The sequence below is a fragment of the Carassius carassius genome, chromosome 25 (assembly GCF_963082965.1).
Source record: "Carassius carassius chromosome 25, fCarCar2.1, whole genome shotgun sequence".
In the NCBI taxonomy this organism is placed as follows: Eukaryota; Metazoa; Chordata; class Actinopteri; order Cypriniformes; family Cyprinidae; genus Carassius; species Carassius carassius.
Window position 1 is genome coordinate 8,608,197 of NC_081779.1, and position 13,108 is coordinate 8,621,304.

The window sequence follows — 13,108 nt, forward strand, 5'->3', positions numbered from 1 at the left end:
TTTATTCCACAGGTTAAAGTTAAATCACTTTAATGATGCTTTTCTTTCGTACACACAAATCTTTTTTTTCTTCTTCTTTTTTTTTGTTCACAAATCGTTAATTGAAGCACTGGAGTTGTATTTTATTTTTTTTATCAGCTGTCTGGACTCTGGACTCTGTTTGGATTCTGACGGCACCCATTCACTACAGATGATCCATTGGTGAGCAAGTGATTTGAATGCAAAATTTCTCCAAATCTGTTCCAAAGAAGAAACAAATTCATATTCATTTTGGATGGCGAATTTTTATCGATTGATTTATTTTTCAGCAAATATCCCCTTAAATTCCTTCAGAGACATAGCATAGTAAACACATTATGTAACTATGTTTCTGTGTTTGCTCATCTGTCTCCTCCCTCTTCCTGTTTGTCTTCTCTTTATCTGTAGAAGACACTTAATAATCACGTTCACAGTAGAAAAGGGTTTAGAGAGAAGAAGAATAGCTGGAAGTGATGTTGATGAACCCATCACTTATTTATTTGCACTCATACTCGGTCTCTGCTAGACACATTCACAAATTACTGTGAAGTGGTGTTTTTTCAAACACTGATTGTGCTAACTAGTTCTTTGAGCAAACTTTCACTGAGGTAAGAACACCCACATCAATTGACTATCCAGTTACTAATTAATATTTTTTTTAACTATATTTTCCAATGCAATATATGCTGTGCAATGGTTTTGTTGCATTTTTGTATTTTTTATAATACTCATTTAATGAGCTTTTTCAAACATACGCTGTTAAATTGCCCATCTCTGCCTTAAATTGTCATGCCACATATGCGTTTTTCTTATCCGTTTTAAGATGAAAGGAAAACCACAACCAACTCTGATGCAATGAAAGTTTAAGATAGATATTTTGCAACAGACTCAGAGTAAGAGCTGGGTGGCTTCTTTCATGTGAGAGCCCCATATGGCTGGTTTAAGCTATATTTAAAATAAATAACAATATTTAAACTGTAATGTCAATTGTACTTGAATAATATTTTAATAACCACCCCATAAATATACAAGGAAAAAGTTGTATATAGAAGAAATAAATTGTAGATGCTCATATACTCATATTTACTAATTTCTTGAATTGTAGTTCTTAGGAATTATTTAAACATATTTTACACCTTAAAGGTATAATTTCACATGTACATGCATTTCCTGAGAATTTAACTGGTGAATCTGGCTAATCATTTCATCTGTGAATTAATTCAAATGCTCAGTTTAAACAGAAATACTATATATAACTTTTATTTTTCTCTCAGAATGGCCTCCAATAAAAGTCTTCCTTCGCACTATACAGTCAACACTGATGCCATTATGAATAATATTACCATTGTCCTCTACACCATTACCATTATCATCGGCGTCACTGGGAACTCTTTGGTCATCTGGGTGGCTAGCAAGCGTCTGAAGCCCAACGTCACTAATGTATGGCTGGTCAATCTCGCTGTAGCAGACCTGATCTTCTGCTTTACCCTTGTACCTTCACTCCTCAAAAAACTTTTCTATGAAGACTGGCCTTTTGGAGCCTTTTTCTGCAAGTTCAGTGGTTTCTTCAAGTACACCAACATGTTCTGCAGTGTTTTTCTTCTGGCTGTCATCAGTGTGGATCGAGTGCTCTGCATCTGGCGTCCAGTGTTCACCAGAGAACGACGGACGTTATGTGCTGCTCGTGTGGTCAGTGTGGGAGTTTGGATCGTGGCGGTGATCTTTAGTTCACCATACTATGTTTACCGGCAGGTCTACCCTGGTGACAAAAATTTGAGCAAGTGCTCAATGGAGGTCAGAACAACTTTGGAATTCTGTCTGAATTTAAAAATGGTTTTGAATAATTATCAAAGAAACTATATTGGCATAAATCATAATATTGGATTCAATAATAGGTTGAATAATTTAATTATATAAGTTACATTCATTGATAGCAGACAAAACAGGAAAACTATGAATTTGATTACATTCACACACATTTTGGTTATTTATTGGATTTACAGCCGCATTCTATAACTGAGGTCTCACCGGTACATTTTTAGGATACTGTACACAACTGTATTTTCAAAAAAGTCAATGCTGTTTGAATGGAACATACTGGACATCTAGTACTGAATGTCACATTATACAGTGCAAAAGAGCACTGTTGGGAGTCCAAGCCAAGAGTCCTGCATGCAGGCAGGTATTCCGATGGGTGATCCGCTAATATTTGAAGTAACGGGTGGAATAATATTTATGTTTCAGATTCGGTGTGGGTCAGACTGGTGACAGGCATGGGGTCCAAAAGCCAAAATGATTTTAACTCATTCCATTACGTTTAGGCAGCTGCTTTCATATGGTCCCATGCTTGTGTTCACGCTCTGTCTGAAGACCATTAGAGGCTTCTGATTACAGCGCGATTTGCAGCACTGAGTATTGTAGCTAGTTGCCCTTCCACTGATTGACAGTTGTAGTGATTATACTAAAGTCGGCATGAAAAAGAAGTTGCGTTAGTCTTTTCTTCCCTATTGTGATGTATATCCGAGTGAAGCAGCTTCTGGAATGTAGGGCGGGACTTCACCCTTCTGGGAGTTTGATAAAGAGACAATCTGACCAATCTGACATTTTGTCTGACATACAGCTCAAACAGGAGCGTAAGATTAACCTCAGTGGACTATGGTCAAAGCCCTTGGAAGGCAAGCCTGAAACCTAAAAAAGCATAACGGCTAATGCTAATGCTGTGGATAAAGATATACATTGGCGGTACGCAGGGAAGGAGACCAGAGGCCTTTGTACGATTGGCTGAGGCAGAGAGCTGCACGGGTCCGATTTTGTAAATCCGCACCCGCCCGTACCTGCAGTGCTTAAAACCGCATCCGACCCGTTTTCCGACAACAGCACTAATTAAAATCCGCACCCGACCCGCTTAAAATAGAACCGGCACCCGACCCGCACCCGAAATCAAATCAGTTAGGCCAATCACATTAGACAAACTTTTTTCGAATTTTATTGCCAGGTCATACAGAAGATCCATCCATCCATCATCCATCCATCATCTTCCGCTTATCCGGGGCCGGGTCGCGGGGGCAACAGTCTAAGCAGAGACACCCAGACTTCCCTCTCCCTAGCCACTTCTTCCAGCTCTTCCGGGGGGACCCCGAGGCGTTCCCAGGCCAGCCGGGAGACATAGTCCCTCCAGCGTGTCCTAGGTCTTCCCCGGGGCCTCCTCCCGGTGAGACGTGCCTGGAACACCTCCCTGGGAAGGCGTCCAGGAGGCATCCGAAATAGATGCCCGAGTCACCTCAGCTGGCTCCTCTCGATGTGGAGGAGCAACGGCTCTACTCTGAGCTCCTCCAGAGTGACCGAGCTTCTCACCCTATCTCTAAGGGAGCGCCCAGCCACCCGACAGAGAAAGCTCATTTCGGCTACCTGTATCCGGGATCTTGTTCTTTCGGTCATGACCCACAGCTCATGACCATAGGTGAGAGTAGGAACGTAGATTGACCGGTAAATCGAGAGCTTTGCCTTTCAGCTCAGCTCCTTCTTCACCACGACAGACCGGTACACCGACCGCATTACTGCAGAAGCTGCACCGATCCGTCTGTCAATCTCACATTCCATCCTTCCCTCACTCGTGAACAAGACCCCAAGATACCTGAACTCCTCCACTTGAGGCAGGAACTCTCCACCAACCTGAAGTGGGCAATCCACCCTTTTCCAACTGAGAACCATGGCCTCGGACTTGGAGGTGCTGATTCTCATCCCAGCCGATTCACACTCGGCTGCAAACCGTCCCAGTGCACGCTGAAGGTCCTGATCTGAGCAGGCCAACACGACAACATCATCCGCAAAAAGCAGCGACGAAATCGTATGGTCCCCAAACCGGACATTCTCCGGCCCTTGGCTGCACCTAGAAATTCTGTCCATAAAAATTATGAACAGAACCGGTGACAAAGGGCAGCCCTGCCGGAGTCCAACATGCACCGGTCTGAACAGGTCTGACTTACTGCCGGCAATGCAAACCAAGCTCTTGCTCCGGTCGTACAAGGACCGAACAGCCCTAAGTAGGGGGCCGCCGACCCCATGCTCCCAGAGCACCCTCCACAGGATGTCGCGAGGAACACGGTCAAATGCCTTCTCCAAATCCACAAAACACATGTGGACTGGTTGGGCAAACTCCCATGAACCCTCCAGCACCCTGGAAAGGGTATAGAGCTGGTCCAGTGTTCCATGACCGGGACGAAAACCACACTGTTCCTCCTGAATCCGAGGTTCCACTATCGGCCGAATTCTCCTCTCCAGTACCCTGGCATAGACTTTCCCGGGGAGGCTGAGAAGTGTGATCCCCCTATAGTTGGAACACACTCTCCGGTCCCCCTTCTTGAAAAGAGGGACCACCACCCCGGTCTGCCAGTCCAGAGGTACTGTCCCCAACCGCCATGCGATGTTGCAGAGGCGTGTCAGCCAAGACAGCCCCACAACATCCAGAGACTTGAGGTACTCTGGGCGGATCTTAACCACCCCCGGTGCCTTGCCACCGAGGAGCTTTTTAATTACCTCAATGACTTCAGCCCGGGTGATGGACGAGTGCTCCTCCGAGTCCCCAGCCACTGCTTCCTCAACGGAACACAAGTCGGTGGGATTGAGGAGATCCTCTAAGTATTCCTTCCACTGCCCGACAATATCCCCAGTTGAGGTCAACAGGTGCCCATCTCTACTGTAAACAGTGTTGGTAGGGCACTGCTTCCCCCTCCTGAGGCGTCGAACAGTTTGCCAGAATCTCTTCGAGGCCAACCGATAGTCTTTCTCCATGGCCTCACCGAACTCCTCCCAGGCCCGATTTTTTGCCTCCACGACTACCCGGGCTGCAGTCCGCTTGGCCTGCCAGTACCTGTCAGCTGCCTCCGGAGTCCCACAAGTCATCCAGGCCCGATAGGACTCCTTCTTCAGCTTGACAGCATCCCTTACTTCCGGTGTCCACCACCGGGTTCGGGGATTGCCGCCTCGACAGGCACCGGAGACCTTATGGCCACAGCTCCGAGCAGCCGCAGCGACAATGGAGGTGGAGAAAATGGTCCACTCGGACTCAATATCTCCAGACTCCCTCGGGATCCGGTCGAAGCTCTGCCGGAGGTGGGAGTTGAAGATCTCTCTGACAGGGGGCTCGGCCAAACATTCCCAACAGACCCTGACAGTACGTTTGGGTCTGCCGAGTCTGTCCAGCTTCCTCCCCTGCCATCGGATCCAACTCACCACCAGGTGGTGATCAGTTGACAGCTCTGTCCCTCTCTTCACCCGAGTGTCCAAGACATATGGCCGAAGGTCTGATGACACGACCACAAAGTTGATCATCGACCTCCGGCCTAGGGTGTCCTGGTGCCACGTGCACTGATGGACACCCTTATGCCTGAACATGGTGTTCGTTATGGACAAACCGTGGTAAGCACAGAAATCCAATAACAGAACACCGCTCGGGTTCAGGTCAGGGGGGCCGTTCCTCCCAATCACGCCCCTCCAGGTGTCACTGTCACTGCCCACGTGAGCGTTGAAGTCCCCCAGGAGAACGACGGAGTCTCCAGTCTGAGTACTTTCCAGCACCCCTCCCAGAGACTCCAAGAGGGCCGGGTAGTCCGCACTGCCGAACTCCAACACATGGCGGCTGAGCTGGGGGGCTATTAGCAAACCCACTCCAGCCCTCCGCCTCTCACCATGGGCAACTCCAGAGTGGTAGAGAGTCCAGCCTCTCTCAAGAAGTGTGGTTTCAGAGCCCAAGCTGTGCGTGTAGGTGAGCCCGACTATCTCTAGTCGGTACCTCTTGACCTCCCGCACAAGCTCAGGCTCCTTCCCCGCCAACGAGGTGACATTCCACATCCCTAAAGCCAGAATCCGTGTCCAGAGATCGGGTCGTCGGGGGTCTCGCCTACGACTGTCGCCCGATCCACTATGCACCGGCCCCTTACACTCCCTCCTGCAGGTGGTGAGCCCACAGGAGGGCATACTGAGGTAAGAACACCCACACCAAGCGACACATACAGAAGTTATTTATGGAAAACTCTTTTTAAAAGATATTCATTTTATCTTAATTTTGATCAATGTTTTATCAATCAATTGCCAGTATTTAATAAATAAGAAGTAAATATATAGCAGACAATGTAATAACCTTAGTGTAATTGACAGAATTACTAAAAAATATTTTGCTACCAAAAAGTTAAAAAAAATTTGTGTCACATATGCATGCATGTTTATTTTCCTCATATTAAATATAAAACGCATGTGGACTGATATTTTTCCAATGTCTGGACTCCTTTATTAATGGAGTATATAAACAGACGTTTCAATATATTGGTATTAAATGCATTTTCTGTGAATTTATATTTCACGTTTTTACTGCAAATGTCGAAATACGTGCTCTTTGGTCCATCAGTGCTTGAGTTACTGATCACATTAGAATAAAATATCTCATATTAAAATACAAAATTGACTGATTTATGAATGTATATGCATAGTTCTCATCAGTCGAAAATACAGATAAATGCTTTCATTTGTTGTATTTTTGATCCTGAAAGAAAACAGAACAACAAAAAAGCACCGTCTGAGGTTGTGCTTCAAGTCGAACGGTTCACAGCTGAGCATCGCGAGAGGCGGATCTGCGCCAGATCGCACATGTGAATGAGCTGCACAGTCAATTTCAGATGCAATTTAAAAAAACAAAACAACCCTGGATAGCCTAGATTAGGCCCATATTCACAAATGTGTTAGCTATGGAATGAAATATCTGATATTCCGATTGTCAAATATACATGCAAGTGGAAGTGTAGCCTATTGTTGTTTAAACACCTTTATAACGATCGCGTTAGTTGAGCTGTATGCGCGATATAATTTTATGACACAAATTTTGAAATAGGCTTAAATCAAACACATTTTAATTCAGATTCTATATATATATATATATATATATATATATATATATATATATATATATATATATATATATATATATATATACGGAAAACAAAAACAAAGAAAAAAAAAACAGCATTATGATTGGTCAGATCGCCTGTCAATCAAACTCCAGGTGAAGGGTGCTAAAAGCCTGGTCATTGGACGTTCGGATAGAACAAAGGTCTGAAGCATAGACTGTACTCCCTTTTGCAGCCAGCCTCCAGTGGCCAGTTGACAAATTACAGTTTAAATCACTTCCGTATGGGCTTCACAATAGAGAGTGGGAGGTTGTCGCTTGGTCTGAAGCCATAAATGAAACATACAAGATGTGCAGAGCAGGGTGGCGCAAAGATTGGAATTGAGAACTGCTGCCTTAAAGGGACTTTAATATAAACTGTCATCTGTAGTAGATCCAGTTACTGTCCTCCACCGGAGCTGCTCCCGTCAGTTTTGCGGTCTACGCACGACTCAAATGCTCAGCACTTTACAGAAGTATAGAAAATGCTGTCCGATAATAAAGATTTGACGGAAGAAACTGCACCTCAACTGAGCTTCTGTCATGTAAAATGTGATAAGATTTTGCCATTTTGGACGTCATCATCTTTGATATTCACATTTTTATCTTCTTTTACAATGGCACACACTGTATGAAAGTCAAATGTAATTTTCAGAAGACACAACTTTAAAAACTGTTTGATGGAGTTTTTGTCTACTGAAATTTTTTTTTTTTCCCAGAAAAACATCAGCTGAACAATCGGTATTGATGTTAAGCAACAGTACAATAATTTCCAGGCTCAGACCTATAAATAATTGCGGTTGTCAATCCAGAAAACTGACAGTGTGAATGTATCTTATTCATTCTTATTTACATAGAACTTTATTTAAAAACTCAATGTGAAACATCAGATGAATAAATAATGACAGTTCTCATTTTTGTGTGAACTATCCCTTTAAACGTACTTTCAGTAACACTTTATTTCGATAGTCCACTTTAGACATTCTACTTACAGTAAGTAACTTTGCAACTACATGTCAACTAGCAGTTAGTAGATTTAGTAGACTCTCAGACTATCAACTTAATATCTTCTAACACTTTCTTTGTCAACTTATTCAAATAAACATAAACCTAACCTAACAGTCTACTAGTTAGTAGACATGTGGTTGCAAATAATGACATTTAGTTGATATGCAGTTTACATGTAGTTGACATGTAGTTACAAAGTTACTTATAGTTAGTAAAATGTCTAAAGTGGACTATCAAAATAAAGTGTAATCGTACTTTCTTTTAGCATAGTAAATGTGAAATTGTTTGCCATATATTAGTAATCTGATTTACTTTGTGCAGGTGAAAGAAGCATCAAAGAGTGACAATTCAGCAAAGAATGCCTTGTACAGCATTCGCTTCTTATGTGGATTCCTGTTGCCCTTCCTGGTCATCCTGTGCTGCTACATTCTAGCTGGTTTTAGAATACGCAGAACAAGGTTTTATGGTAAAACCAGGCCTCTCCGTATTCTTGCTGGACTTGTCTTTGCCTTTTTCATATGTTGGGGTCCCTACCACTGCCTACTGCTTGCCAAGATGGTATACAAGAAGAGCCCCGCTGTTAAAGTGGGTGTGTCTATTGCTAAAGTCTTTGCGTATTTCAACAGCTGTGTGAACCCGGTTCTGTACTTCTGCATGGGACTGGATGTTAGGCAACGCTTCAGACAAAGCATATCAGGGATTTATCGCAGAGCACTTATGGAAGAAGGCCACACTTTGCAGCCCCAGGAAGGCACTAGGGAAGAAAGCTGTAATTCAATTCCAAAGACTGCAGAGATTGTTCGAGACAGACTGTAGGGCATGACTAAAGTTTAAAAAAGTTTTAATGTAATGTAATGTAATTTTTGCTTTTTAGCAGTACCTGTCAATGAGGAAATTTTATGGGGAGGTCGATTGAAGTGTGATTTTTTTCATTTTTGACAATCATACTACCAGACTATCTCTAAAATAATAAAATTAAGATTTTTTTTTAATAGAAAACTTAAAAAGAAAACATTCAATAAGAGTAGTCTTCATAATTAAAAACTTTTATTGTGAAAACCTAAAAATAATTATGAAATCAACATGTATGTTTGTGAGTATGATTTTGACACTTTTGCAGAGCAAACTGATTCTTGCTTTGGATAAGCTTTAGATTTTGAAATGATGGTTTTCACAAGTCTGCTTCTGTGACGTCTTAGCATTAACATGTAAGCCACTGTTTAGCAGCTATCTGTACATTTCCTTTCTCCAAAGCCAATAAACTGTGAACAGGTTTCCTGAGAAAGTCTCTTGATTAAGTGTAGAGTAATTCACTTCATACTAAGCGTGCCAAAACCATAGACCTTTGTTCCTCTTTTTTGATCAAGATTTCGTACACTTTTCTTTTATTCTCTGGACTTACTCAAAGTCCCTTTCAATGAAAGCCTCTTCACTCAGCAGCCATATTTGCAATGGTTCTGAGAAGACATTTCATGCAGGCAAGTCCTACCTACTTGAAATGGGGAAATCCTGAAATCTTTAAAAACTGCTTGCTACATATAACATTTTAAATCAGCAACAAAATCTGACATGAACTGTCGCATAAAAGTTGTTTCTTATGCTAAAATTGTGTATAGTGAATAAAAAAACCTTATACAGTATTCTTAGCAGGACCAGCCAATGTGCATGTGCAGTAAGCACGTCTCAGAACACTGACAACCAGATCTTCTAACAGTAGTTTGGCCGTTTTATTTACAATTTTTTCACCCATATTGTGTGTTGCACTTTCTCCCATTCATAGTAATATGAGTGCACCTGTTTGGTATTTCTAATCTTTCACTTACTTCACTGATTTATTTTATTCTACTTTACTGGTCACTAATCTTTCATTTAAACACATATAAACAAACCCACAGGTGACACTTTACAATTTACAATAAGGTTTCATTAGTTATCTACCCAACATTGACTAACATGGCAAATATTTAATATTAACCTTAGTTAACTGTATTTAATATATCAACCGAGTTAATTCCAACATATACTAATACCTTAAGAACAAAGTTTGTGCCTGTTGACATTATTTAATGCATCAGAGCTAACATGAACTTACAACAAACTGTTGTTGTTGTTGTTATTTAACAGTATCAAAGAATAATGCAAATTGTAACAAATGTACAAATTGTACTGCTCATTGTTATTTAATGTTAATTTCATAATTTACTAACGTTAACTATTGTACCTTATTGTAAAGAGACACCAAACCCTAGTTTTTTGAACAACACATTAGTAAATTGTGTTACATTTTGTACTTTATCTTATCATTTACAACTATTACCATGGATTATTTTAATAAGTGAAATAATGAGTACTTTTTCTCGGTTGTTGACAATTTTCAAATCGCTCAGGATTTATGGTTCCGGTGATGTAACATGTCTTTTTCCACATCTTAATCCGATGACATCTTTGTTTGGGAGCTTTCATTTCTGCACCTGTAAAGAGAAAATATTATGCAAGTATTAGTAAAGGTGTAATGTAATGCGTCAATGCAAACTACAGTAAATTTATGTTCCAGCAATGGACCTGTTGTTTGAAAGACTATTTACAGCACTAACTGCAATGTTAGCACAATAGGTGGTTGTGCCCAGCATGATTACTATTTAGTGTGTAGCATGCTAATTAAAGAGATTTCACCCAAAAAATTAAAATCATTTACTCCACTTCATACTGTTCATACCTGACTAACTTTATGGATTAACAGCATTCTTCAAAGCATCTTCTTTTGAGTTCTGCATAAAAACAAAAGTCAGAGGTTTGATAAAAATAAATGACAGAATTCTGGTTAACTATACATAAATAAATGTAAATAAATAAACACTTTCCACCAGTCATGGCTGTGTAGGAAAAAAAACAGTGAACCCTGCAATAAAATGCTTGAAAATACACATTCAGTAGACCCTAAGCTTGCTGCTGATCAGGTCTCTTCAGTAAATATTCCTGGTGAACACGGTGAAATGCCTGCAGACATTTTACTTAATCTTACTTTCTCATTGGCTCTAGTGCTCCTTGCAAGTCCAGTCAGAAGTATAATAAAGATGATGTCCACTGTCTTGGACTCAAAGCAATGCTCAGTGTTCACAGGTGTCTGAGTATTGTCCACCATTCCTTCAGCGATGACACTTCTCTTGGTAACTACAAAACATAGAAATATTAAAAGAAATTTGTAGCATGGTAAGAGAAATAATTAGTTACTCCTGTTGTGTCTCTACATCCTGAGTGAAGAAGCAATTAAAGTAGCAACAAAAATGATGAACAGTGATGATGTGTTTGTGTTGTAGTCACATGTATTTTGGCATGCAATGAACATTTGTATAGTCTGCTTGCATTAAGCATCTGTAAAAGCAGGACAGGGATATTGCAGATGATCTTAAACATACTGATACATTCATAACTGCAGTAACTTACATCCTCGTCATAAAAATAACAAAAATTATATATATGTTTGTTTACTTGTTTTTGACAAATTTACGCCATTAAACGTGTAGTTAACATTATAAGTTAATGGTCTTAAAGGGTTAGTTCACCCAAATAGCAAAATTATGTCATTAATAACTTACCCTCATGTTGTTCCAAACCCATGAGACCTCCGTTTATCTTTGGAACACAGTTTAGGATATTTTAGATTTAGTCTGAGAGCTCTCAGTCCCTCCATTGAAGCTGTGTGAACGGTATACGGTCCATGTCCAGAAAGGTAAGAAAAACATTATCAAAGTAGTCCACGAACGAGTGACTCGTTTAACTGAGCTGAGTCATTGCCAGATGTGGCCCGGACTCTACAGCCAGACTCAGGCCGCTTACGGTGAACAGGAATCAGGCCAGTGCTTTTGTAACGAACCACTGGACGCGCCACAGGATCAGCCCAAATAAAGACAGACACCAAAGAGCCCCTTTTGCTTTTGGGTGTTTACTGCAAGCATAAAATGGGACAGTGTTACAATCACTTGTTCTGGATCAACAATCTCTCTTCAGAGTGCTTCCCGCAAACTCCCACATATTACAAGATGTATTTTCTTTACAGTATTTTAAATTGTTCAGTTTAATTAAAATGCATAACACCAAAAGGATATTTTTATGTAGAATTAATAAGATTTATGAATTCTGAAAATTAATAAAACATTAATGAAACTAAATGAATACAACTCATACCTGCAAGCATAAAATGGGACAGTGTTACAATCACTTGTTGTGGATCAACAATCTGCAAATACATCATTCAGTTATTTACATTGTCCCATATTTCAAATATGCAGGCGAATTACAAAATCAAAGTAACAATACAGAGTTTTAGTTTCTTCTCCTAAACACACATAACGTGCTTTAAGTCATGAACTACATTACCCATAATGCACCGCCGATTACCGGCGCGCACTTCACTCTGTGCAGCAGAGATTAACCACTCGTGTCATCATTAAACAGATTTATGTGAAACTCAGATTAACATTAACAAGCGTCCTCATACTTATGAAAATTAACATGGACATTAACTGGCACTTTAGATGTTATACCGCTCATAGAAATATGACGCAATTGCACGGTTCAAGCAATACAGTTTATATACTCGATTAAACATGAAGAACCATCTATTTAACACACAACAGGTTCATTAACAGTATTACCAGCATATTTTGTTTTGATTTCGCTGTAACCTCCATTTAATATGCTCAAAAACCTTGTTTGAGTTGTCTATTACCACAGACACATACCTATTTTCAGAGTGCTTCCCGCGAACTGAAGAGTGCAACACGTGAGAAATGTACCATTGGTTAAAGAGGGGTTTATACCAAATCAGTAATAAAAGAGAACACAACACATCTTTATCATCAAACTTATACAGTACAGGGCAGTAGTGCAATTATAATGTTCAATAAGCACAAAAACCAAATGCTGGATAAAACAATTGCAATTTCCATTCTGAGTGAATTTAATATTCCAACCTTCCCTAGTTTAATGAGATGTGGATCATCTCTCATTATCAAGCTCAATCTCTCTCTGCAACTGATTGGGAAGCAGAAGTTTGATGAATTATACATTTTTCACACTATTACACTTTTTCAGACAGCAGATGACTCTGAGCCGGGTCTGTTTCCAAACTGGCAAATCCGCGTT

The 13,108-nt window shown here is 40.7% G+C and overlaps 1 protein-coding gene across 1 annotated transcript; it reads left to right on the forward strand.

Annotated features, from left to right (window-relative positions):
* The first annotated feature begins 459 nt into the window (after positions 1-459).
* LOC132104087 (C3a anaphylatoxin chemotactic receptor-like) lies at positions 460-9,238 on the forward strand. The gene is made up of 3 exons (XM_059509302.1): positions 460-626; positions 1,293-1,812; positions 8,285-9,238. The coding sequence occupies exons 2-3, from the start codon at positions 1,294-1,296 to the stop codon at positions 8,777-8,779; spliced, it is 1,014 nt and encodes a 337-aa protein (XP_059365285.1). The 5' UTR covers positions 460-626; position 1,293; the 3' UTR covers positions 8,780-9,238.
* The last annotated feature ends 3,870 nt before the right edge of the window (positions 9,239-13,108 follow it).